The 27,203-nt window shown below is 46.9% G+C and overlaps 2 protein-coding genes across 2 annotated transcripts; both read left to right on the forward strand.

Annotated features, from left to right (window-relative positions):
• The first annotated feature begins 14,237 nt into the window (after positions 1 to 14,237).
• Positions 14,238 to 17,424, forward strand: LOC123107298 (uncharacterized). The gene is made up of 5 exons (XM_044529285.1): positions 14,238 to 14,619; positions 14,937 to 15,046; positions 15,485 to 16,396; positions 16,496 to 16,633; positions 16,776 to 17,424. Exons 1-5 carry the CDS (start codon positions 14,547 to 14,549, stop codon positions 17,151 to 17,153), a joined length of 1,611 nt encoding a protein of 536 aa, XP_044385220.1. The 5' UTR covers positions 14,238 to 14,546; the 3' UTR covers positions 17,154 to 17,424.
• Positions 17,425 to 22,601: 5,177 nt separating this feature from the next.
• Positions 22,602 to 25,303, forward strand: LOC123107300 (uncharacterized). Its single transcript, XM_044529286.1, has 5 exons — positions 22,602 to 22,773; positions 23,079 to 23,188; positions 23,504 to 24,439; positions 24,543 to 24,680; positions 24,893 to 25,303. The coding sequence occupies exons 3-5, from the start codon at positions 23,678 to 23,680 to the stop codon at positions 25,274 to 25,276; spliced, it is 1,284 nt and encodes a 427-aa protein (XP_044385221.1). The 5' UTR covers positions 22,602 to 22,773; positions 23,079 to 23,188; positions 23,504 to 23,677; the 3' UTR covers positions 25,277 to 25,303.
• Positions 25,304 to 27,203: the final 1,900 nt, after the last annotated feature.

Here is a 27,203-nt window from a genome sequence, read left to right on the forward strand (position 1 = left end):
CATGCAACGCAGCGCACGGGGCGATAGGACGCACGACCAAGAGAGCGAGGGCGAGGCAGCCGCCATGCGAGCACTATGCTGAAGTTCACATGAAGGCAGGGCGACAGGGAGCTGGAGCGCCTCCTTGCGTCGTTTTCAACTGGGCATCGGCGGCCTGGCGTGCATGAGGTCGATAGGGCGAGCGCGAGCTAGAGCCGGATTGGATGGGCTCCAGGCGCCGACGGGTTGAGCGAGCTCGAGGTCAAGAACGATACCTTGGCCTCGGTGTCGACACGGCAAAAGCAGTCTTGGATGGGCTCTAGGCGCCGACGGGTTGGGCGAGCTCGAGGTCAAGAAGGCTGACGCCTCGACCTCAGCGTCGACACGGCAGAAGCAGACCCTTCTTGGAGTCTAGAGAGCTCAGGTCGTGGGATGCGCCGGCACGGTCCTCTGCAGACTGCAGTACGCAGCTCCTCGGCGACCACAACATGTAGCATGTCCTAGTACGACAATGACCTCGGCACCACCATCGCCATCGTACACGGTGACGAAGTGTCGCGAGGAGGCGGAATGAGGTCGCTAATATGGTAGAAGCGGGGGACGACGATGATGGCCTCCTCCATCTCCGGGCAACATCCGCAGAAGGACTCGAGACGCTCCTGCATGCGCCACCAGGGACCGTCGCGGTCTCGGCAACCATCGCAGACAGGACGTCGAGAGGAGAGAGGCAGCCCGACATCGGCGGAGACGACGCTGTTGCAGTCACCGGCGACGTAGCAGTAGCAGGCGCTCCCTCACGCGGACCCCTCTTCGTCCGGCCCGGCGTCCCAACAATGGCGACGTAGCAGGCATGCTATGCGGGTGCACGGCCGTCTTCGCGCGTGCGTCAACGTCCATAGCCAGCCACCACTCACGCTCGACCTGCTAGGCTGCTACCGGTGACGCCCACCTCCACCGCTGGCAACCGGAACGCCCACAGCTCGCTCGCCACGTCCAGGCCGTTCTACGTCAGTAATCTTCCCCTGCCGGCGATGACGTTGTAGGGCTCATTGCAGGCCAGCTTTTTGCAGCCGAGCACGGGCCTGTCGCGGCGATCATGGGCCTGCACTCACCAGCTGCAGCCTTGGCAAGGTTGGGAGACGGGGCTCCGTGGTGGGGCCTTCCGGCGAGGCTCTGCCGGAGGGGAGTTCTAAAAGGATGGGTGTGCAGGACGACGCCCTGGCGACCCCGACCAGACCGGACAGCAGCAGGAGTACCCATTCCTAGATCAATGAATCCAGCCACTAATTGCGAGAGGGGGCGCAACTGACTGGAAGCGGAATGGAAGGAGGAGGCATGCAAGGGCCCGTATTTATACCAGGCAACCATGAAACAGAAGACAATTTGAAAGCAGCTACCGCATGTAAAGAAGAATCAACTAGAAGAATGTATAAAAGCGGCAACCGACTATGTGCGAGGCCTGAAAAGCCTGGCCAGAACGGCAGCCGACTTCACAAAAATGCACGTGCCGCAGGAGAAGCACAAATTGGAAGCAACCAGCAGCATGCAAATCGCCCACGATGACATGGGTCTGCGGCGACGGCAAGCCCTCCTGGCATAACACAAGAGCGCACACATGCAAGGCTAATTTTTTTTTAAATAATACATTTTTTTATTAATTTGTACAAATATCACATCCAAAAAATAATTTTCAAAAATAATACACCGTCGGCCCGGAGCAGGCCGAGTGGACCTAGTCGGCCCATAGCAGGCCGACTGAGATCCTATCGGCTTGCTGCTGGCCGATTGGCCTGGCCAGTAGTGGGCCGACAGGGACTAATTGGCCTGCTGTGGGCCGACCGGTGCATGCCACCATTTTTGTCCCGAACGATCCCCGGATTTTTTTTATAAACTATGACATATTTCGTGCAACCCTTTCCCCGCAATATTTTCCCGCCATATGTCTGCGCCAACTCTTTCCCGCCACCCGTTTTCCGCCATATGTTCGCGCCAACTCTTTCCCGCCACCCGTTTCCCGCCAACTCTTTCCCGCCACCCGTTTCTCGCCATATGTTCGCGCCAACTCTTTCCCGCCACCCGTTTCCTGCCAATCGTTTCGCGCCAACTCTTTCCCGCCACCTGTTTCCCGTCATATATTCGCGCCAACTCTTTCCCGCCACCCGTATCCTGCCATATGTTCGCGCCAACTCTTTCCGGTCACCCGTTTCCCGTCAATCGTTTCCCGCCATACCGCAGTCGTTCTTTCCCGCCATTTTCTCATCCCTACCTATAAAACCCCCTTCAGACAGAGGAGGATAAGCATTCTAGTGTAGTGTAGTTGAGATGTCCCATTATCCTTTCGATCGTAGTTTTCACCCTGAGATGAGCAGGACTCTTCTAAGGCTAGCTACCGATTTCAGGATGGACAATAGGATAGTTCCATGGGACGAACTCACCGGTAGTGACACCATAATGAATGAGTTGGCTCACGAATTACGTATGTCTGGGTGGCCTGAAAGGACCTATGAGGAGGTACGTATAGAACTTCTTAGGTTGCATGCAAGGTGGAAGAAGGTAGTGGAGCCGAAGAGTGAAACTTTTAGAAGGACTGCAGAAAAGCATCCATTTTTATGGACTGAGGAGAGCGAGGACGAAGATGATATCTTCAAGCCGCCGCTTCCGGGTTCTGCATCGTCAAAGAGCAAGAGTTTTGCATCGTCCAAGGGCAAGAGTACTGCATTCTTGGAAGGGCAAGAGTTCTGCATCGTCCAAGGGTAAGAGTTCTGCATCCTCGAAGGGCAAGAGTTCTGCATTGACGGAGGATGACGATGATGACTTCATGTAGTTTTTATGATGTATGTTATAAGTTTAGTCGTACGTACCGTTAATTTAGATGTAGTTCTATCTAGTTGTTTATATTGTCTTGTTGTGCGAGCATTATGTTCTATCTAAATATGATGTTGTAGTTCAGATAACAGAGTACTAAAATAGAGTAGGCATATGTCTCATACATAAGTACATAGTCATTAGTCTCATACATAGAATAGACATAAGTCTCATACATAAGTAGATGGTCATGTCTCTACTGATAGATGGAAGCGTCAGTGACGACGTCTGGCCTGGCGGGGAGGCGGATCTGGAAGCGGCGACCATCCCAACCTGTTAGGTGGCCTAATGTTACGAGGAGGAATTTCAGACTCTCCCTGGTCATGCTGTGTATCCTGTGTGGGGCCTGGTGGAGGAGTCGAATACATGTTCATCCACTGGGTGTGCTGCGACATCTGAGCATGTATGTTCTCCTCGGGATGTTGATCACTCCCCCACATATCATGTGATACTGACATAGACGCATGATATCCGTAGGCTCCTGCACGATGGAACGTTTAGTCATGAAGAATGAGGTCGCCTCAATTAATATTGAAAACAATAAAAATGAAGACACTTACCTGCTGGTTGTGACGGCTGCTCTGGCTCAAACACGAAGCTCGACAACGGGCCGTGCTGCTGTGGCTGTGGAGAAAACACGAAGCTCGACGAGGGACCGTGCTGTTGTGGCTGTGGAGAAAACACGAAGCTCGACGTGGGACCATAGTGCTGTGGTTGCTGCCACGTTGAACTGTCAGGTTGGTCAGGACGGGGTGGCCTGGTTGTCGGCTGATGTGCTAGACGTGGACGTGGTTGACGTTGGTGCATGGAGTGACGCGGCTGCTGGTGCTGGTGCTGAACAACGTCGGTTCTCGGGGTGCACGTGATAGCCTCGTACACAGTCCGTATCTTGTTCTGAATTCGTTCCAAGAAGGGTTGTAGCACTGGACGGTGCTGAAGAAGAGGTCCAGACGACAGTGATCGTCCAAAGGTGGTCACGTCCTCATAGATTTCGTGTGTCAAGGTAGCCTGTAAATTTCCATGACGATTAATAATGTATGTCTCTTGCACGTCAAAGTATGTGACAACATTACTTAAAGAAAATATATCTTACCGCGTACTGCCTAGAGCCCGAAGTGTCATAGCTCGGGTACATATCCGACGGAGTAGGATCCGGTATCTTCTCTGGGTGGGAGTGCTCAACGATGCGTAACCGTGTTCCGGTCATGTAGCGCCGTAAATAGAGATTGAATTCATTGAGATCAAAATTGTGATTCTCGTGCCATAGATGTGTGTTTGTTGTCTCCCATTCTATAACATACGGCTCTAGTCTAACTAGCCAGTCAACAGTTGTCCAGGTCATGCCCTTCCTTGTCGTCCTAAAATTGTGGCGTGTGTTCAACAATTACCTAAAGCTTCGAATAGAGTACTATGAAAGATAATGCAACATTGAAAAACTGGTTAATACATGTGGATGTGTGCTGGCACCGGGTTCTCTATAGGGGAGGCAGCTCCAACTGCAGAAGACCAAATTGCCTCATAACCCTCTGTTGTGCCATCTCCTCGACGAAGACATCGAAGATGATCTTTGATTTTGTCATTCAGTAATCTCGGTCCCTTGTGCATAGCACAGACAGACCACCAGGGTATCTCGCTTGTATGGCTGCTTCCGTGTAGGGCTGCCAGATGACCCCGGTGTACGCATCGAACTGCTCGTTCAATACTGTGTATGCCTTCCTGGTCTGATCACTAGCAAAGTGTCTATGCAGAAAACAAAAGTTAGTAGCCGCTAGCATCGAACTATCTCTTGTGCAGAAAAAAGTTGCATTAAACTATAACACGGTGCATACCTCGCGACGTGTCCAACACAGACCGAAAGTAGGCATATCGATGCTGTCAACATCAAACATGGCGTCTATAGGCTCACGAACACGTACATCTGGTCGCCCTATAGAGAACCTCTCCCATGACCATAGTTGTAGGAATAGAGGGCATCCAACACGGGCTGGCTTTCTCGATGTAAGCTGGCAACCATTGCACATACCTCGGTATGTAGCCGTTAAGACCGTCGAACCCCAACTCCTCTGTCTGATCTGATCCGCCATCTGAGCGCTCGCTATCTCGAGTGCCACAGGGATGTAGAGCGCGCTAATAGTGGTAACATGGTTCTCTGTGAACATCACCTTGCCGAAAAGCCACATTAAGTAGGCCTCCAGGCTCCGAGTGATCTGTTCCGCAGTTAACGGCGCACGGAAGTTTTGCATCTGCATTAAGCAAAGAGAAAGTTTTAGTTAGCCGCAGTTATTTTCTTTAAAACCATATGCATGATAACTTGAAGATAAGAGGTTGAGGAAATTACCCGAAAATTGAGCAACCACTCATACTTAGGTCCGTGATGCTCCCATACCGGATCCGGAGCATCCGAAAAAACACCATAAAAACGTTGTGTAAGGGCTCGCTCCCAACCAGCCGGTGCGTCCAACAGTCCTATGGCATGACCTGCCAACGGTAGTCCGAGCAAAAGTGACACATCCTCCAGAGTAGGAGCCATCTCTCTCCATCGGAAGTGAAACGTGTGGGTCTCTGGCCTCCAACGGTCCACTAAGCAGCTCAGCAAGGACCCGTCGATGGCGATGCGTCTCTCACCCGGGATAGACTCAACCAGACGCGCGAAAGGTAAAAGGCCGGTCCATTTCAACCTTCATCAGAGAACATTTCAGTTAGTGTCTCCCATTAATATGCATGTCAGTGTGCAAATTAATAAAGCATGTACCGTTGAAGCCATCCTGAGTGTATCATCCAGTTTTCCTTAGGAGTGCGAGTGACCAGAGGCTCAAGCTTGCGCTCATACCATATCGCACCACGATGACCCCTATTAATGTCCCCATTCAGCAACCACATTCCCGACATTCCTGCACATAAAAAATCAGAACATAGTGCCACACTTAATAAAAATTCAGAACATAGCGCCACACTAAATACAAATTCATAACATAGTGTCACACTTTATAAAAATTCAGAACATGGTGCCACACTTAATACAAATTCAGAACATAGTGCGCCACTTAATAAAAACTCAGAACATAGTACCACACTTAATACAAATTCAGAACATAGTGCCACACTTAATACAAATTCAGAACATAGTGCCACACTTAATACAAATTCAGAACATACTACTGCTAGCTTAGCTTCTTCCTCTCGCCCTTACTCCTCTACTGCCTCTACCTCCTCTTCTTCCCCGGTTGCCTTGTCCATGCCCAGTGACGAAAGTGGGACAATTAGTGTCCCTATGGCCAAATTCATTGCATAGAATGCATTGCCTAGTTGGACCTCCTGCTTCAGATTCATCCATATCATTCCAGATGCGCTGACACTGCCCGTCTACCTCTACTTGTACGCATATGCTCTGGGTTTGGAATGTAACGTCTTTCAGCGGGGTTGACGCTGTTGAAATTACCCATTGATCAAAAACCCATTAGCTCACCTGTCCAGGTATTGAGGACAGACTCTTTCAGAAAAAAATGGAGACACAAACGATATTGCGTCCATTCCAAGCTGCCCGCAAGCAGCAAGTACATGTGAGCAAGGTAGGTGAAGCAATTTCGGTTTGTTGCATGTGCACTCACATGTTGGCCAGGCTTGATTACCAATTTTCACATCATGCGTCCTCAACTCATTTGCACATCCGAATTTGTTGTTGGCTAAGCGGACATCAAACCTTCTTTCTTGATTACCGATGGCGACTACAGTGTGTGACCTAGCTTTTTGCATCTTGTTGTCCATGTACTTCGTGACTCTTTCACAGTATTGTGTATTCGGGTTGTTGAAGATATGCTGCTCTGCTTTTTGACGTCTATCTCGGATATACTTGACGGTGCCATAGAAAATACCATCAACGATGGCTGTAAGTGGCAATGCTCGGTTTCCTCTGAGGACAAAGTTGTAAGTTTCCACGAGGTTCATTGTCATGACACCGTACCTTGCTCCATGTGTGTCATGTAGCAAAGACCACCTTTCCAGAGGCTCATGCTCTATCCACTGCTCGAAGGTTTTAATCGACCTCCCAAGCCTTCTCCTAGTACCAGGTGGGTCAAAGCCTGGCAGGTCACATAGCCCAACAGGCTCCTCCTCCATGGCCGATGTTCCTATTGCCAACTGTGCAGCTACTGCTTCAACATGTGCCCTCACCGCTGCATCTCTTGCAGCTTTCCTGTCCCTCACGTGTCTCCGCGTGCACACATTAAGTATGTCGCGTATCAAATTGTACTTCCATAACTGGTTCTGCTTGCAGAGTTTTTTGAACAGATTCACCAGGTTCTTATTTCTAAACTGCGAGAACAAATTAGCCCCCAGATGGCGCATGCACCAACGGCTCTGCAAGTCCTGCCATGGAACTTGTTCCTCAGGGCCTGAGTTTGTCAGTGTCCTTATCGCACTGAGTATACTTGCATGCCGGACATGAAGGATGCACACATTGGGCTTCTCCTTCACAACTGATATTTTCAACTGCCTGAAGAACCATGTCCAACTTTCAATGTTCTCACTCTCCACAAAAGCAAATGCGAGTGGGATGACTTGATTTTGGCCGTCTTGACTGTCAGGATCTGACCCTTGTACTTGCCTGTGAGAAAAGTACCGTCAACACATATCACCGGTCGGCAATGCCTGAAAGCTTCGATGCATACACCGAAAGAGAAGAAGAGACGATGCAGCACCCTCACAGTTGGGAATTCTGGCATGAACATGTCTTGGATATCGATATAGGTGCCTGGATTCCGCTGCTGCAGGGTTTGGAGGAGCTGGACAACAGAGTCATATGCATCAAAATAAGAACCAAATCTCCTCTCAAGCGCCGCATGCTTAGCCCTCCAAGCCTTGCCATAAGAAATTATGTACTTGAACCTGGCGAAGACTTTTGTCTGGACTGCCTTCACTTCCATAGCTTTGCCCTGCACTATCTCATCGTAAAACAACCGAGCAATAAGCGTCGATGAAAGGTTGGCATGATCCTGAGGGATGCAGGGAATAAGACAACTGTGATTAATTAAGTCACTTATCACCCAACTTGTGCCATACTTAGGGAGAAAGCCGTGCACCCTGGCGGGACAATCTGCGTTCTTGCATACCATTGTCAGGAATTTCTGACTGGACACCTGAGCTGTGAAAACCCTTTGCGTGGACATTGCCCAGTTAATTATTGCATCTTTCAGGGCTAGCTTGTTCGGATACATAGCACCCGTCACAATATTGTTCTGGTGATATTGCCAGGCTGAATCATGTCCATCATTCACGGTCATTGCAGATGAGAAGTCATGATTCCACGATGCAGGATTCGGGACCTCCTCTGCATTTTCTTCTTCATCTGACTCGTCAGAATCATCGGCATGACCCCTTTCAACATCGGTGTCTTCTTCTTCCATCTGGTCCTGCATGTGCCCATCTACCTCATCGGTGTCCACCTCGCCATTGTAATCACCATCGGCATTTCCTCCTTCTACCTGACTACTCTGCCCATGGTTCATAACCATAAGCATTTCCTCCTTCTACCTGACTGCTCTGTCCTTGTTCGTAACCATCATCTCTAGCATTTGACATAGATAACTGCCTCCCTACACTGCTATGACCAGGATCGTAGCCACCCTCGCCTTCATGTGCAGTGACCTCCTTCACGACGGGAAGCACTAAAGCAACAGGATTGCATCCCCTTCGTTCACAACCTTGTAACCACCGCACCCATTCGGAGTCTCGCTCTATCGGCCTCAAATAAAAGTAAATTATTGAACTTGACAGTGTCCACAATGCATGAACACCGACGGTGTGTGTTTCAGTATCAAGACCTAAACTTGCCGCAATCCATTCTTTCAACTGACTGACAGACCATGTTTGAGGTGCGCTCATTGGCACATCTATGTGAGTAAATTCACTCGGATCTGCTCCCATCTCAGTTGTTTGGACAGTACCAGGACCATAGCAAAATCTGAAGCTCACTACATCGGACATCTCGGCTCACCTATTTTTTTTCAACAACGAAATACAAGTATTAAGCAACAACTTAATATACCCCCACTAACAAATATTAGACATGTCTATATATTAGCTAGCTATATATTACAGAATATTAACGGAGCAACTAATACTACCGGAGCAACTACAAATTTTTACACAACTAATTAGTTAACATCTAAATATATTTACGTATACTACCGGAGCAACTAACAATAATCACACACCTAATTTATTCACATCGAAACATATTAACAAATACTACCGGAGCACCTACGAAAAATAAAATGTTGGTTGAAATATACCCTTGAAGCGTGCGTGCGAACGACGAACTACGGCCTTCAATCACCGGAATCGGAGCGGGAAACTCCACCAAACTGCCGGAGCTTCACCTCCACCGCCTCCACCACACTGCCCCAACTTCTCCACCACCACCTCCACCTCCACCGCCGCAACAAGCTCCACCAATGAGCTGGAAAAAAACTCCACCTAAATGCTCACCACGACCGCCATGAGCTACCCCATCAGTAGATCGAGGTCTCTTTTGGTTGCCCTAACTGAGTAGAATTCATTCACGGTGCCAAATCCACAAATAAATGGTTCATTTAGGTGTAGAAATTGGGGGCATTTTGGTGTACGGAGAGGAGAAGGAAAGAACAGAAGAAGAACGCTCGCGTGGGAGGAGGAAGAAGACGCAGGGAGCCGGCCGTGCCGCGCGAGGTGGGTCCACAACCTGTCGGCCCGCAGCTGGCCGGTCGGCCCGCGATAAGCTGACAGGGGCTCTCCCCATGACCGCCGCGCCGACAGCTCCCTCTCTCCCCCCTCGTGACGTGGCCTACCCAATCCGCGCGCGACACGTCGCAGGCTGGCCAGCTATCGGCCTGCTACTGGCTGAGTGCACCCAGTCGGCCTGCTGTGGGCTGACTAGGCCCAATCGGTCCGCAGCGGGCTGACGGTGTATTATTTCTAAAATTCTTTTTTTAAGCGTAATATTTGTGCAAATTAATAAAAAGAAATTGTATTATTTAAAAAAAATAGCCACATGCAAGTGAGAACAAACGCAAAAGGACAAAACACATTGGAAGAGGAATAAACAAACCAGCCGACAGGAGAGAAACATGACAACCAGGCAAAGAACGGGAAGAAGGACGTAAACAACGGGACTGTCTATTTAACAGTCGACTGAAAATCAATTCGATTTCAGTCAAATTTTCGAGCCAATCAAATTGTTGCGGTTGTACGTACGCTAACGGATCTCTCATTCAATTGTTTTCCCTGACCCGATACCAAAAAAGACCGAAAAGCTAGGACAGACTCAATACGCCCAAAAAAACACCTGACAAACACGACACATGAGAACACTTGAAAAAATAGGTCCCAAAAGTTCACTGATACTGTATACAACACCCAGACGAAAAAAACATAGGTACCGGCGTGAAAAGGCGTCACTTCTCCATCAACTTGTAGTACAGTCACAGTGTTAAAAACAGTAGAATCTACAGTTTAAATAGTGTTTCCATACAGTGTAATTACAACACAATGGCAGTGTAAATCTGACAATGAACTACAGAATTTAGAGAAGAGTTACAGTGCTATTAAGGTAAATTTCTTTACAGTGTAATTTACAGTAGACTTACACCAAAATTACACTGCAAATACAATATTTACTGTGAAGATTACAGTGTAATTTAGAGTAGAGTTACAGTGTAATTACAGTAGATATCTTTACAATGTCATTTACAGTAGATTTACACCAAAATTACAGTGCAAATACAGTGTTTACTGTGAAGATTTACAATGTAATTTAGAATAGAGTTACAGTGTAATTACAATAGATTTTCTACACTGAAGTTTACCCAAAATTACAGTGTAAATAGTGAAAGATTTACAGTGTAAATTGCAGTAGAAACATGTGTAAATCAATTGAATTACACCAGTATATTTACAGTTTTACAGTGGAGTTTACACTGTAAATCTGCAATTGAATTACAGTAGTAAGATATGCAGTCTTTACAGTTGAAACACTCTGACCGTAAATTGCTCACAGTAAGAGAGTGCTAGATGGACAAACCCCGAAACCTATCTAGAAAAATGATGTTACCTAACGGATGATACATTGTCCTATGTTACCGTAAATTGTCCTATGTTTCTTTTCCAAAATGTGCACGTATACGGAGCAACGGATGATACATAGCTAAGGTTATCACTAGAAAGTGAAGAAAATGCATTTCTGAATGTAGGCCCACATTCATTCACACAACTCCTACATTCAAAGGTAATATATAAGGTAAAGCAAAGAACAAACACCAAGAGGTAGAGAACTGAAAACATTGTAGCGGTTACATACTCTAAATGTACTCTTTATTGTTATCCTTCTAACTGGCACATACAACATCACTGGATTCAGATATGGAGCAGGCCAAAGAAATTGAACAAGGAAATTTAGTTACAAAGAAGTTCGAAATCAGTAGCAATCGATTTGACAAGCCGAATACTGTAAGAGGGACCTCTGTTTTAGCAAACTTAAGGAGGCACTCCATTCCATATCTCTGAACAACATCCCTGTACCTAGGGCGCAAGCATTGACAACAGTAGTGAAAACCTGCCAGAATATCTACTAGATACAATAATCAGGGGGGAGGGGGATTGAGAGGGTAGCTTACCACAATACGTTCTCCGACAGATGAAATCTTTCTCTTTAAGCATCTTACTCTGTTAAAAACATACAAAGGGAGAAAAAAACATTCAATTAACCAGAGAGAAGAGAGAAATCAAACAAGAGTGATAAGCAACATTAAAATTCACACACATGATTCATGTAGATGTGAAACAGAGCTTTGTTAATATTTCCATCAGTCTTAGATAGGTCCCGAGCATAAAAAGGGTATAGTTAGGAGTAAGTAATCTGGTACTATATGGTTCATGTAAAGCAAAAAGAGCAAAATAAAGGACAAAAAGTAATACCAATGCTGCATCAATTATTCATTATCAGCAAAGTCCTTAGGCATGAACGGTTTGTCAAACGAATCTGCAGTGTCAAAAAATGATTCGACAGGGCCACCCTGTTCCTAAACCTTGCGGAGTCTACCAATTTCTTAAAATTAAGCCTATAAACAGATTACATGATAAAATAAAAGAATAGAAAATAGAAATTAGGAAAGTCAGAAAGTGCTACACCGAAACTATTAAACAGTTGAACACCACTTAAAGGAACTGAAAATGCAAGACTTACGTTTAAATTATAGTAAAAAATATAATACCGTAGTGTAAGTTTCTGTGTGCTATCACTGTAACTATTTGCATATGTTATAATTTAAATTACATTAACCCAGAATTGATATTACAGTGAATCAAAATAGAAAATTACATGAACTCAACTGCTCACTGTAATCAGGGCAATTACATTGAAGAACTGAAACAAAATACATACATTACTTACACTATAATACTGATCCAACTTACACTATAAAATCCAGGCAAATTACACTGAAAGAATATGGGAAACTACACCGTAATACTGGTCCAAATTACACTGGAGGGGCATTACACACCAAATAAGGCTGGATGTAGAATTACAGTCAAAAACTGAGGAGATTACACTATAATACTGATGCAAATTACAGAGTAATCAAAAAAGGGCATGAATTACAGTGCAAATGCTGATACAATTTACACCCAAAAACTGTGGGATTTACACTATAAATACTGACGCAAATTAACATAACACAATTGGCGCATTAGACTGTAATTTAGAGATTCAGATAACAGTACAGTGAAATTCAGAAAATATTAGAGATACATTAGACTGTAATTCTAGCGCATTACAGTGTACTTCAAAGATAATTTGCGTAATAATAACTTGGTGGATTACAGTGAAATAAAGACACACATTACAGAGTAATTTGAGAGATACATCATAACACAACTGGGGGCATTGCAGTGAAATTCAGAGACACAATATAGACTAAAGAAACAAAAGTTGAACTAGTTGAACTACATTGTAGATCAGAGTTACAAATACAGAGTAAATTCAGAGCTAATCCAATGCTACTGGACCAATGCTACTAACACACCAATGCCAGCTGTAAATTCAGAGCTAGTCCAATGCTACTGGACCAAACAATCAACAAGAAAAAAGAATCCTCATGCAATGAACACTGAAACTATGGCAAAAACACTGAAAAGCATGAGGTTGCAGTGAAGCTACACAGGACGAGGTACAATGAAGCTATAGGGGCAGCTAATTGGGTTAAAAATCGCACAGCAAAACTGCATACAATACTAGGTAAATCTCAGTGTAACATACACTCCTATTATGGGGGAACACTGAAAAAACAAGCATAAAATTCAGGTAGGTACAGAGAAGGGAACGTCCAAACAGAGAAATTCAGTAACCAGCGGGATAAAACAACGGCGTGGAACAAAAACATGAGTAAAATTAGGGGCTACAACTACAACTACAACCCAATACAGAACAACCAGAACTCGATCTTCAGAAGTCAAGCCACGGGATCCACCCCTGAAAACTAACGCCTATACGCCTACCTACACATCAACAGCAGAGAACTTACGTCTACACGTACATCCACATCAACAGTAGAACACTGCCCAGGGAAATGGCCTATGAAATTCAAACCGGGCGGGATTTGGCCTACATCCGCAACAAAAAACACAAGACCACGGCATGGAGGACTATGGCACGCTGCAAGCTCCTACAAAAAACTCAGACGCACAGGCTGAAGACTATGGCGCGCTGCAAACGGGCTGAAGCAGAAAACCGCGCCCGATGAAAAAAAAACAAGCCCGAAAACCAGCATAAAGCCAAACAGGACCGAGCGTGAATCTCAGCGAGCGGCCAACAATTTGAATGAAAGCAAATTGAAAATCAGTCAGCTGAAAAATAGCAAATCGGTAAACAAATCAACCTCTGGATGCGAACCATGCATGGAAACCAATAGGAAGTGCCGGCCATGCATGCCCATGCAGCCAATGTCAAAGTGAATTAGAATTCTCAGCGTTAATAGCTAGTTGCACACAAATGTGTACCCCTCCAAAGCCCCTACTAAAGCATGTGTCATATTCCGATTGGCTGCGAATCAACCTGTGGTTGAGTTGGTTAGGTGGACAGTGGTATCCCCAACCCACCAGGGTTCAAATCCTGGTGCTCGCATTAATTCTGGATTTATTTCAGGATTTCCGACGATGCGCTTTCAGTGGGAGGAGACGTTCCGGTTGACGACGAGGTGCTCATAGGGGTAGGGTGTGCGTGTGTGCGTTCATAGGGATGAGTGTATGCGCGTGTATATGAGCGCTTGTGTTTGTACTGATGCTCAAAAAAAAATATTCCGATTCGCTAACTTTTCATTGATAAGCACGTGTCGAGAGGAGGAGGTGGTTTACAGGAGGAAGGGATCAGCCGGTTGATTTACAGAGTTTTCCAAAGAATATACGGTGTGTGTGCGGTGGTGGAGTCCCGTCCCGTCAGTCGGGCTTCCCCCGGTGTCTTGTTTCGTTAGGCTGCCCCTCCGCGGCCGGTGCCGACGCGATCGATCCCCCTTCCGCCTCGCCTTCTTTCTTGGATCCGAATTCAGATAAAGCTCTCCCTGCTGCCTCAAAACTGAAAATAATAGATAGAGCAGCCGACCTGGAGAGAGAGAAAGAAAGAGAATCGCTCCGCCTGATCTGTGCTCTCGAGCCTGGCGTCGTCGCACCGTACCATGGGGCTGCCGGCACTCAATCGGCTCATGTCTATGCAGCGCGATCGGCGTCGCCGGCCAACTCAAGGCCGCAGTAAGCCGCCCGACTCTCACCTCCCTAGCTCGGCCGTTCTGTTTATTCATCTCTGCCATGTGTTGTGTCTTCATGTCCTGATGACATCTAGTTCAGCACGTTTCTTTTAGCATCAACAGCCTATAACCAAGCTCTATTTTTCTTTGTTTGCCATTAATAATCTGTAATCTGTTCAATGTCTTACCAAGAGGGCTGGGCGGCGGTCGATCTGTACAAAATTTATTGTATCTGCCGTTTACAGTTTCTTTTCCCCGAAGAATAAAAGAGCAATATACCTGTAATTTTATTGTGTCTAACCAATGCATCGTGTATCGCAGATGGACTGGTGACTTCATCCCTGGCTAAAAGGAAGGACTCACCCTGCATACATGATGAAAATTCTCGACTTGATAAAAAATCGAGATATTCAGGACCACCCCTTCTAGAGGTTCGCCATAAGAATGCTGATAATTAGCAACTTACTTATATTGCAAGTAAAATATCACTATGACGGTTCTAGCTGCGCAAATTGGTGGATCAATACTAGCTAAATAAAATTATCTCTTCATAAGGACTAGACTTCCTACTTTCCTAGCTATAGCTATCCCCGTACTAGTTGCTTCAACTTCTTCCCGTGTGATTGTGCTACCTCTGTGCTTTTGTTGGCTTCGTAGTCCACTGCGGTGCATATGTTCGTGTTTTTCACCGTAGCTGCTAAAGCTGTTGGATTCGTTTACATGGTCTTGTGCACATTTGAATGCTCAGATATAACTACCTTATTGTTAGTGTTATTACATACGATCCTATTTTTCCTTTCCAAAATTGAAGCAACTGTTCGCCTTTACAATCCCTAAGTTGATCTTTTCACCAATGCTTGTTCATGCAGGACATTTGGCATCATATACATTCTCTGCTTCCTCTGCGAGATGCTGCACGTGTTGCCTGCGTGTCTCATTCATTTAGAAGTTCTTGGAGTTGTTTTCCCAATCTCAGCTTAACTAGGGAAACACTGGGTTTGGATAACGGGGTGGATGGATTGTCATGTCCATGTGAAGTAGCGATGGATCTTGCAAGGAAAACCGACCATATTCTAAAAAACCACTCAGGCATTGGCGTTAAGGCACTCAAGCTTGAAATATGTGATTTCCCCTTTTTCAACACCTCCTGTGATCTCGATCGTTGGCTTCATATTGCTGTCAAACCAGGGATTGAGGAACTTAACCTCCGGCTTATTGAATCTCGTGCATCTCTTTGTCGAGAAAAATCTCATGCGGCTCTTTGTCGAAAGATATCTCAAAAATCACATGCAACTGTGTACAACTTTCCATGCTCACTTTTAGATGGGAGTGGCAAGTCGATCCAGCAGCTTTATCTCAACAACTGTGCCCTCCGTCCCACGGTTGCACTTGGCCGCTTAAGAAGCCTGACTAGTCTAAATTTTTTTTTTGTGCGTATTACAGAAAATGAGTTAAGGTGCCTTTTTTCCAGTTCAATTGCTTTGGAGAAACTGACACTCAGGTCCTGCGATGAATTATTTTTCCTGGAGATACCTAGCCTGTTGCAGCGGCTTAGCCACCTGGTTGTTGAGGAGTGTACAAATCTGGAAGTGATAAAGAGCAAAGCCCCTCATCTGTACAGTTTTGGATATCGTGGTACCCTAGTACGACTATCTCTTGGTGATTCATTGCAAAACCTATACATTGATGCTTCAGATCAGGACGTTGTTCATCATGCTTGTGCCGATCTTCTGCACGTGGTGCCAAATCTTGAAGCTCTTGAAATATCTTCATATTATCCGGTATATTCTTATAGTTTGGATTATTAGACACCAGAACTACGCAACAAGCAGTAACCTGTACTTTACTGGGATAATTAATCTAAATCATTTTTTATGCAGATGGATACACTGGTGGTACCTGGCAAATTTCTCCACCTCCAACGACTATGTATTGGGTTTTTTACCCCAGACTATGACTATTTGTCTCTGGTTTCTTTACTCGATGCGTGTCCTTCCTTGGAGACTTTTGTATTGTCCGTAAGTCTACAGAGTGTAGTAGAAGTTGTACATACACCCCTAGCAAAACTATGTGCAGTTTTACTAAGTTATATAGCATTAATACAAGTATATGTTTTGTCTTTTCACTGTTGTTATTGACATTGCCATCTATCCAATGTAGGTAGAGCCAGATCGCGTGAGGAAAGAATCAGTTTTAGGAAATTCTTCTCATAATCTAATCCAGATGCCAGGCCACATGCATAGGAACATAAAGGATGTGCATATCATTGGCTTCTGTTATGCAAACAGCATGGTTGAGCTAACATGCCATATACTTGAGAATGTGAAGTCGCTTGAGTACCTTACACTGAGCATCTCTGGGGATGATGAAATTTTGTGTTCTAAAAGTGAAAATGGTATATGCCTTCGAATGAACAAGTATATGAGGATGGAAGCCCGCAAAGCACTCTTGGCCGTGGAAAGACACATTTTGGGGAAAGTTCCATCTACCGTAGAGTTAGAAGTTGTGAAGCCTTGCAGCCGGTGCAATACTCTTTAAAATTTAGGCCAGGAATAAGGTGCTCTTCCCGTCTTTTAACCCAGGTGCATGTTTTGCCATTGTAATTTCTCTTTCTTGCACCTTGTGTGTGCGTGCGCGCGTGATTCTACACGGCCAGAATAAGTGGTATTTGCATCATTTCTTTTGTTCTTGTTCTGATCGATTAGGCTTGTATTTTAAGTGGGCTGTACCTATTGCACTAGTTGACTAGTGATTATAGTTGGGTACAAAAGCTGTGAGGTATCATGGTCAAACAAAAAGGAAAATATTTTTTTGTTCGAAGTAGGAATCTCGTCACATGATGCACACATTTATTTTATTAAACAAAATTTAGTGGCGTTGGTGTTTATATATTTATAAAGAGATTACATGTACAACTACAAGTCATATATGAAGCTACATACAAGTCTAATACCCTCCCTCAATTTCAACCGTCTTCCGCAAGTTGAGATTGCGCCGACAATTTTTAAACAAGGGTAATGGCAACGGCTTGGTGATGATGTCCGCAAGCTGATTTTTAGAAGAGATAAACTTGATCTGAAATACTAGATTGGACGAAAGGTGTGTAGCACCAATATTATCACATCAAAGAACCGATGGTTGTCGTTGAGGTACTCGTAACTCACGAAGCAAAGACTATACCGAAATAAGTTCTACAGTTGCATTTGCTACTTGCTTGAGAGCACTCCATGCGATCAGGTTGGGGCCGAAAGAGACCGCATACCCCCCCCCCCCCCCCCCCCCCCCCCTCTTGGATCGCGGATCATCAGGATTTCCTGCTTAGTCTGCATCTGAAAAAGGCTGAAAGAACAGCAGAGGGAGCAGGCCGAAGATGTTGTGAGGCGAACATAATGAAGAGTTCGCTTCACGGCTGACCGATGTGAATCCCGAGGTGCATGTAGGTGCAAACATATTTTTGGGCAAAAATCACTGTTCTAACTTGTGGTCGAAATCAATTCATAAACTGAACTGTTGGCAAAAAAATTCCGCTCCACTGATCCCTTCATATAGAGCCCGACAGCCGGACGCCACACTATAATGTGCAACGCCTAACTGACAGTCTGGAATGCGACGCTGCCAGACTAAAGTTGCTAAGTCAGTGTGTAACGCCTGAGAGTTAACGCCTAATGTGTAGGCGTTGCACTAGTGGCTTCACCATTTGCAACTACAAGATGAAGCGGCCACTAGTGCAATGCCTAGCGTCTAGGCGTTGCATGCTGACTTAGCAATTTTCAGTCAGTCTGGGGTGCGACGCTGGCCAAATGTGTAGCGCATGTCAGTCAGGCACTGCACAGTTTAGTGTGGCGCCTGGCTGTCGGGCGTTACATGAAAGGGTCAGTGGGGCGAAAAATTTTCACCAACAAAGTTTGTTAATTGATTTCGACCGCAGGTCATATTTGTCGTTTTTGCCCATTTTTTTGTCACATGTGCTGGGTGGTGGGCCCATCATGTCAGGGCTGCTGAGTGCTGACATATTTTTTGTCATTAAAAACCAAATTGTTTCTACACCTATCCCTACACGCAGATCCAATCGCACCATGAGGTATCACGGGAGGGACCCTAGCACTGCATATTTTCCCGGCCGTCTCCTATGTAGTTGTGAACAGGGGCATCCCGTAGAATATTTTCCCTACCGTGCACGGTAGAGGAGCCTGTCACTGGGCCTAATTTGGTAACCCAGGGATCCCCCTGGGATCCTGGCCCCTTCCGGCCTCGTTTGGTTGTCCGGAATCCCGTGAGGATCCCCGTCGAAAACCAGGGCGCACGACCCGCGGGGCACATTAGGCCCGGGTAAGCCCACGACCCATTTGGCTGCTCCCTGACCACGGGTTTTCGTCCCCGATCTGACCCATTTCCACGGGGGAATAATCCACGCCTCGGGGGGTCGGGGAGAAAACCCTCAATACGACGGCGCACCGCCTCTCGATTTCCTTTCCTAGCTACCGAGAGCAGCACCTCCACGGCTCCACCACCTTCAGTGATGGTCAGTCAAAGTGCCTTCCCCGGTCCTCGCCTCCTGTATTGGGTGTTGCCAAACTAGCACGGGGATAGGGCTGAATCTGCCCCGTGGTGGGAGAGGATCCCTCTGTACTCCTAAAACTCCCCCACGGGGCTTACTACCCTGATTTTCTTTTACCTTGCAACCAAATGAGGCCTCCTCGGGTGCAAAGCCCTTGCGGAAAATCTGGCCCGGGCTAGCTGTGTGGACATTTGGACCCTCGAAGTTCGGAGGTTTTCTCGGCCCGATCCTCGCCATATCCCCGGGATAGGATCCACGCCTCGCGGCATCGGGAGACAATTCCCTGTCTCGCTCGCTCGCGGCACCTAGCTCTCTCGCCCACGCCTCGCTCGCTCCCGTCGCCTCCCTTCCCTGACCACGTGCTGCTCCAAGGCTGTGGAACCTACTTTCTTCCTTGATCTCCGCATGTATCTCGCACTCACGGCTCCGCCTCCGTCGTGCTCACCGGCGGCGGCCACCGCAACCGTAGCGTCAGATCCTCCACTAGTCATAGCTGATTAGACGGGCGACCATGGAGCTCTGCGCAGCCTGCCTACTAGGTCGCGCCACAAGCAAGGCTGCCAGCGATCTGAGGGCATCTCCAGCTGTTCGGCCCCCCCAGGACGCCTAAAAATCGCCCCCTGGGGGCGCGCTGGCGCTAAACCGCGCACTGGGAGCGTGATGCCCCCCAGTCGCGGCGCCCATGTTTTTTTTAAAATTCAAATACGGCGCAAACACGACTGAAATTTAACGCAAACATCGGCGAGTTCGTTCAAACTTAAACATATTTTACAAAAAAAGAAAAAAAAAACTTCGGCGGGCTACCCTCGCCGTCCCCCTCGCCGCCCGCCTCGCCGCCCGCCCACGCGGTTTACATGCCGAGGAGGCGGTAGAACCGCGTGTAGTCGCCGCCGCCGTCGTCGTCGTCGTCGCCGCGCCCGCCTGCGCCTCTGTCGTCCCTGCTGCATCCCTCCCCGGGTTGGCGGGGACGTACCGTGGCCCCTCCCTCGCTGCCCGCGGCAGGGACGCGTGGATGCGTGCGATCTCCGCACGCCGCGCCGCCCCGGTGGGTGGTGGTGGCACCGGCACGCCGCCGGTGCTGATCCTCCACACGCCAGGCACCCGCATGTCCGGCGGGACCGGGTACCCGGCCTCGTAAAGGAGGCGAGCCTCGTCTTCGTGGAGATGGCGGCGGCCGAAGCCGTTCGCTGCCGCGCCGTCACCAGGGAAGCGCTCGGCCATGGCTGGAGACGGCGAGAGAGAGGAGAGGGAGAAACGACGGCGAGAGAGAAGAGAGGGAGGAACGACGACGGTGAGAGAGTGTGGTCGCCGAGCACGCTGGTACGCGTCTTATATAGGCCGAGACGCCGCCTGTACGCGTGGCCGCCGTGTGTACGCGTGGCAGGCAAGGGAGGGCGAGGGACGCGTGTCGTCCGGCCTTCACTGCGCCGCCCGTGAGGCATCAATGGCGCAGGCTGACCGGCGCGGCAGCGCGGCAGCTTTGGCATTGATTCGCTGCGGAAAACGAGGCGATGAGGACGACGAAGGGGCGAGAAGAGAGCCGTGTCGCTGACGCGGCGGGCCCGCGGCTTTTTCGCGCCAAAAAAGTTCGCCCGGCGCCCCCGGGAGCCCCCCAGCGCGCCGGGTTCGGCCTGGGTCCGCCGGCGCTGTTTTCGGCCCAGGCCGGCGAAAATCGGGCTCCTGGGGGCGCGACTGGGCCGATTTTTCGGCGCCGGCGCAAGAAAAACGCCTGGGGAGGCCTTCCTGGGGGCGCGGCTGGAGATGCCCTGATGCGTGTAGAGCTGCATGGGCGCAGCTGGATCCGGGTGCTCCAGCGCAACAGAACTACAGAAGGCTGCGTCCAGTAGCCAAGGGAGAAGCGGTACTTTTCCCATCTGCCCAAAGGAGTTTTTTTCATGAATACGCAAAGCTTGCGTATCTTTTCATTGATAGAAGAAGAGAAAATGAGTACAATAGAGGATACAACGAACCGAGAGCAGGGAGAGGGATGCTCAGCCCGAACAGGGAAAAGACACAACAAAACCCACCAAGCCTAAAACTTGAGAGGCAGATCGGATGAGCACAACATCGAACATCTTCAGAGCCAACACCGGGGACACCGCGAGCAAGCAAGATGACGCCTTCAAGAAGGGAAACGGCATTGTGAGGCCGTCGCCATCCGATCCGACAAATCGGACCTAGAGTTTCCCCCGAAGCTCGAAGAGGGGCACGTTGAGAGGCCATGACAGCGCCTCCAACAAGGAAAACGACACCCACGAGTGTCGCCGCTGCCAGCATCGGCAAGCCGAGTATGGATTTCGCCAAGCCTGTGTCCGTGCAATCCCATAGCCACCAGATGAGGAACTGAAGATGAGGAAGCCCGCCCGCCGATCGATCGCCACCTCATTACGGTGGAAGGGGTGGGGCTGCATCTGCCGCCGAAAAAACACGAGCTTTGGAGCCGACATGGCGTGTAGGAGGATGGGGTCGGGAAGGCAGCAAGGTAGAGAGCCAACGCGGATGGGTAGGGGTGACGACCGGCGCCGTCGGCAAGCCAGGAACTGGAAGGGGAGCGCACTTCCGAGCTGCCGAGGACGGAGTAGCCAGAACACCGGCGAGCCAGAGAAGCTGAAAAGGACGCAGCAACCCAAGCACCGGGGCCAAAATCGCGCCGGTAGGACGCCGGCATGCCATGGACACCGGAGAACGCAGGTCCGTGACCGTCGGGACCGGAGCGAAGCCGACAAGGATCCACCGCGAAGCTTCTACCGCTGCCAATGAAGACACCCGTGACCTCACACCTGCAGATGTCGGCGCCGCAGCTCGGAGGAGACGCCGTCAGTGACGGAGAGTGGCCTGCACGGGGCAGGGCCAAGCCTCGGCTAGCCCGGCCACCTCCACCCAAGGGCCTTGCGCACGCCCCCCATGAACAGCAGCGCGAAGAAGAAGGGCTGCGCCGATGGAGGAGGCAAGGGTGGGCGGGGAGGAGCACCAAGGGCATGCCGCGCCGCCGCGCCGGACAGGCAAGGGAGAGGGCAGTTGTTGGAGGAGGGAAGGCCGCCGTGCGCCAGATCGGATCTGGGGCGGCGGGGAAGGGGCCTCCGGCGCCAGGGAGACCAAAAACCGCCCCGCCGCCGCCATCCCCAGGCGCGGCGCGGGTTCCCCGGCCGGCCCTCCGGCAGCGGCGAAGCAGCGGAGGTGGTGGAGGGCGGGGCTTCCGCCGGCGGTCGAGGTTTCCCCCGTGTCGCCAGATGCGGGCGACGCGGGGGTCAGAGAGTGAGCGTTACTCTCTTTTCATTCTCGTGCGTGCATCTGCCCAAAGGGTCATCTGAATTTTCTCCGGGATTTTAATTTGACCAAGAATATTCCACCCTGGTCATCTTTTCCCTTGAAATATCCACCCTCACGTCCAAACAAGGCCTCAGAGTCCGGCTTCCTCCCGTGTCGTGTTTCGTTAGGCTGCCCCTTGAAAATAAATAGAGCAGCCGATCGGAAGAGAGAGAGAGAGGGAGGGAGGGAAGAGAAAGAATCGGTTCGTCGTCACACCATGGGGTTGCTGGCACTCAATCGGCTCATGTCTATGCAGCCGGATTGGCGTCGCCGGCCAACTCAAAAGGCGTAGTAAGCTGCCCGCCACTCAGCTCCCTAGCTCGGCCTATTCGACTCTGCCATGTCTTGTGTGCATGTCCTGATGGCATCTATATGCAACCAAGTTGTTTTTTTCTTCTTTTTTGCGATAATCTGTAATCTGTTCAATCTCTTACCAAGAGAGCATGTTTGCGGTCGATCTGTATATGTTTTTCTTTTGTTTTTGCGCGGGAGCACTCTATTGTGTCGGCTGTTTTCCCAAGATAAAAAGAGCGGTATACTTGTTCTCTTCCATTGGCATCTCCCTTATTCTAAAAATGATGCATCGTGTATTGCAGATGGATTGGTGACTTCATCCGTAGCCAAAAGAAAGGTCTCACCCTGCCTACATGATGACAATTCTGGGAGTGTTAAAAAATCGAGATATTCAGGACCACCCCTTCCAGAGGTTCGTCATTAAATGCTGATAATTTGCAACATACTACTTGTATTGCAAGTAAAATATCGTTGTGTCTGTTCTAGCTGCGCAAATTGGTGGATCAATTCTAGCTGCGCAATCTGTGTTCGTGTCATGTACTTTTAATTTGCTGTAGCTGCTAAAGTTGTTGAATACTTTTACATGGTCTTTGCACATTTGAATGTTCAGATCAGATTTTTTTAGTGTTACTTCATCTGGTCCTTTTTTTCCTATTCAAAACTGAAGCAACTATTCGCCTATATACAATTCTTAAGATGATTTTTTCTCCAATGCATGTTCATGCAGGATATATGGCATCATATATATTCTCTGCTTCCTCTGCGAGATGCTGCACGTGTTGCCTGCGTGTCTCATACATTTAAAAGTTACTGGAGACATTTTCCCAATCTCAGCTTAACTAGGGAAACACTGGGTTTGCATGACGGGGTGGATGGATTGTCATGTCGATGTGAAATAGCGATGGATCTTGCAAGGAAAATCGACCACATTCTCAAAAACCACTCAGGCATTGGCGTTAAGGCACTCAAGCTTGAAATATGTGGTTTCCCCTTTTTCAACAACTCTTGCGATCTCGATCGATGGCTTCACATTGCTGTCAAACCAGGGATTGAAGAACTTGACATGAAGCTTTTATCAACTTATGTAGCTCTTTGTCGAAAAAAATCTCATGCAACTATTTGTCGAAAGATATCTGAGGCGGCTTTTTGTCGAAAAAAATCCCATACAAATGTGTACAACTTTCCATTCTCACTTTTAGATGGGAGTGGCAAGTCGATCCAGCAGCTTCATCTCTACAATTGCGCCCTCCGCCCCACAACAGGACTTGGCCACTTAAGAAGCCTGACTAGACTCGAATTGTTTCGTGTGAGTATTACAGAAGATGAGTTAAGGTGCCTTTTTTCCAGTTCAATTGCTTTGGAGAAACTGGTACTCAGGTCCTGCAATGAATTATCTTTCTTGGAGATACCTAGCCTGTTGCAGCAGCTTAACCACCTGGTTGTCATGGATTGTGGAAATCTGGAAGTGATAAAGAGCAAAGCCCCTAATCTATACATTTTTCATTATGGTGGTACCCTAATACCGCTATCACTTGGTGATTCATTGCAGAACCTATACATTGATGCTTTATTAGGTCGCCAAGATGTTGTTCCTTATCCTTGGGCCGATCTTCTGCGCATGGTGCCACATCTTGAAGATCTCCAAATATCTTCGTATTGTGCGGTATATTCTTATAGTTTGCATTTTTAGACATTAGAATTACACAACAATCAGTAGCAACTTGCATTTCGTTATGACAATTAATTTGAAGCATTTTATTATGCAGAGGGATACACTGGTGGTGCCTGGCAAATTCCTCCACCTCCAATGCCTATGTATTGGGGCTTTTAACCCAGACTATGATTATTTGTCTCTGGTTTCTTTTCTCGATGCGTGTCCTTCCTTGGAGACTTTCATTTTATCTGTAAGTCTACAAATTGTAGTAAAACTGTACATACACCCCTAGTAAAACTATGTAATGTTTTACTAACATCTATTTTTAATAAATATTCTACACTCAACCTTAAAATAGCAGTATACATTTATTTTTATATGCCTGGTGGATCCATGCATTAGTTTGAGTATATGCTTCGTCTTTTAACCGTTATGATTGACATTAACATCTATGCAATGCAGGTAGATGCGGATCGCGTGAGGCAAGAATCGGTTTTAGCAGAATCTTCGCATGATCTAAGGCAGATGCCAGGACACGTGCATAGGAACATAAAGGATGTGTTTATCATTGGCTTTTGTTCAGCGAAGAGCATGGTTGAGTTAACATGCCATATGCTTGAGAATGCGAAGTCGCTTGAGTACCTTACACTGAACACCTCTTCGAACCCTGAAATTTCGTGCTCTGATAGTGAAAATGGTAGATGCCTCCCGATGAGCAAGCATATGAGGAAGGAAGCCCGCAAAGCGCTCTTGGCCGTGGAAAGATACATTTTGGGGAAAGTTCCCTGTAGTGTGGAGTTAGAAGTTGTGAAGCCTTGCAGCCGGTGCAATACTCTTGAAATTTAGGACAGGAATAAGTGATCTTTTAAGCCAGGTGCATGTTCTTGGCATTGTAATTTCTTTTTCCTCGCACCATGTAATTCTACACTCGCAAGTATAAGTGGTATTTGCATATTTGTTTTCTGTTCCATTGAGTTACTAACTGCCGGCTGATTAGACTTTGTACTTTAAATGCACCAGTCTTTATTTGGCTGTATCTGTATTGTTGTAGTTGAGTAATGATTATAGTCGGGTATAAAAGCTGTGATGCGGCATTATGGAGTTAAACAAAAATAATGGTTACACAACATTTAAATGATGCGCGTACCATACAGTATTTTTTTAGAAATAATGCACGCTCCCTCCGTCAAAGAGTAATATAAGGCGTTTTTCTTAATGAAACTTTTCTATGATTGATCAGTTTTGTAGAAAATTGTATCAACATCTACAATACAAGATAAGTAAAATATATGTCATGATGAATCTAACTATACTCACCTAGTACTGTATTTACTCCCTTTGGATGGAAATATAAATTGGATCGTCAATTAACTAGCGAAACATGTATACTATGTCATGAAGAATCTAACTATACTTCCTTTGGATGGAAATATATGTCATGATGACTCTAACTATATATATACTCCCTTTGGATGGAAATACAAATTGGATCGTCAATTTACTCCCTTTGGATACAATTGGATCGTCAATCCCTCCCTTATACCATCATATTCACTTTTTATTGGCATGTGCCCACAATTTCTTTCAATTATAGCCAACCAACATATTCTTTTTTATCGGCACATGCATACTACCACCGGCAATAATTTATGGAGTCCCTTGTTTTGCTCATGATTCTCGAGACAACGTCCTTACTTTCAGTCAATCACCTTATTTCCATACAACCTAGGGATATATAAAAACTGGTGTGATTTAGTATAAAGCTCCAAGGTGGGATTACTCCTATCGTAATTGCAAGCTAGTTGAGTTGGTTTTGTCCATCGGCACAATATGATCCGACGGAAAAAGAAATGTGTGGTAGGGTCAATTCGGCCCACCCGGGGTCAAACGAAAAAATTTGTGACCTACATGCGGAATGGACGGAACAAACTCTATACATATATTTTTACTTTTTCTGGGGCCAGCTGCGTGGGAGCAACTATATGACACTAGTTCCATCAAATAGCGTGTGCAACGCACAATGGTTCGCGTCTAGGCCAGCCCACTGGAAGGCTCCTAAGGCGCAAGTAAAAATCCAAAACAATGACGCGTTGAATAATCAAACTCATGACCTCAAAGGACCTACCACGTGCTGCTAGCCACTGGAACCAACGCGTAATGCTAACAAATGGCCAGCGCCGATATTTAAGAACATACTGCAGCATCATATTCGAAACAATTTTTTTTCATTTTTTTGAACTTTCTATGAATTGCCAAATATTCTTGAAAACATGATTTTTTTTTTAATATTATGAGCAATTTTTTAAAATTCCATACATTTTAACATGAAAGAATTGAAATGGGATCATTTTTGAAATTAAAAAACATTTCTTAAAAATATGAACCTTTTATTAAAAACATGATTTTTGTTTTTGAATTTTTAAATAATTTCTTAAAGCAGAAATATGGTTTGAACATTCAGAGAAATTTTACAAAATGTGCATTTTAAACGTGAACATTATTTTGAATTTGCAAGACATGAATATATTGGAATTTTGAACATTTTTTAAATGCATGTACTTGTGAAAAGCTCGATTTTTTGGAAAATACAAACATTTTTTGGGGTTTTAAATAAATTTTAGAATGAGAACAAAAATTTAAAGTCCTGAACATTTTTCAAATCCTGAACACAATTTTAGAAATCTAAACATTTTTCAAAAAATTGAACAAAAAATAAAATTATGAACATTTTTGAAAAAAAAATAAATCATGAAAAAACGGAAAATTAAAAATA

The sequence above is a fragment of the Triticum aestivum genome, chromosome 5A (genome assembly GCF_018294505.1).
Source record: "Triticum aestivum cultivar Chinese Spring chromosome 5A, IWGSC CS RefSeq v2.1, whole genome shotgun sequence".
In the NCBI taxonomy this organism is placed as follows: Eukaryota; Viridiplantae; Streptophyta; class Magnoliopsida; order Poales; family Poaceae; genus Triticum; species Triticum aestivum.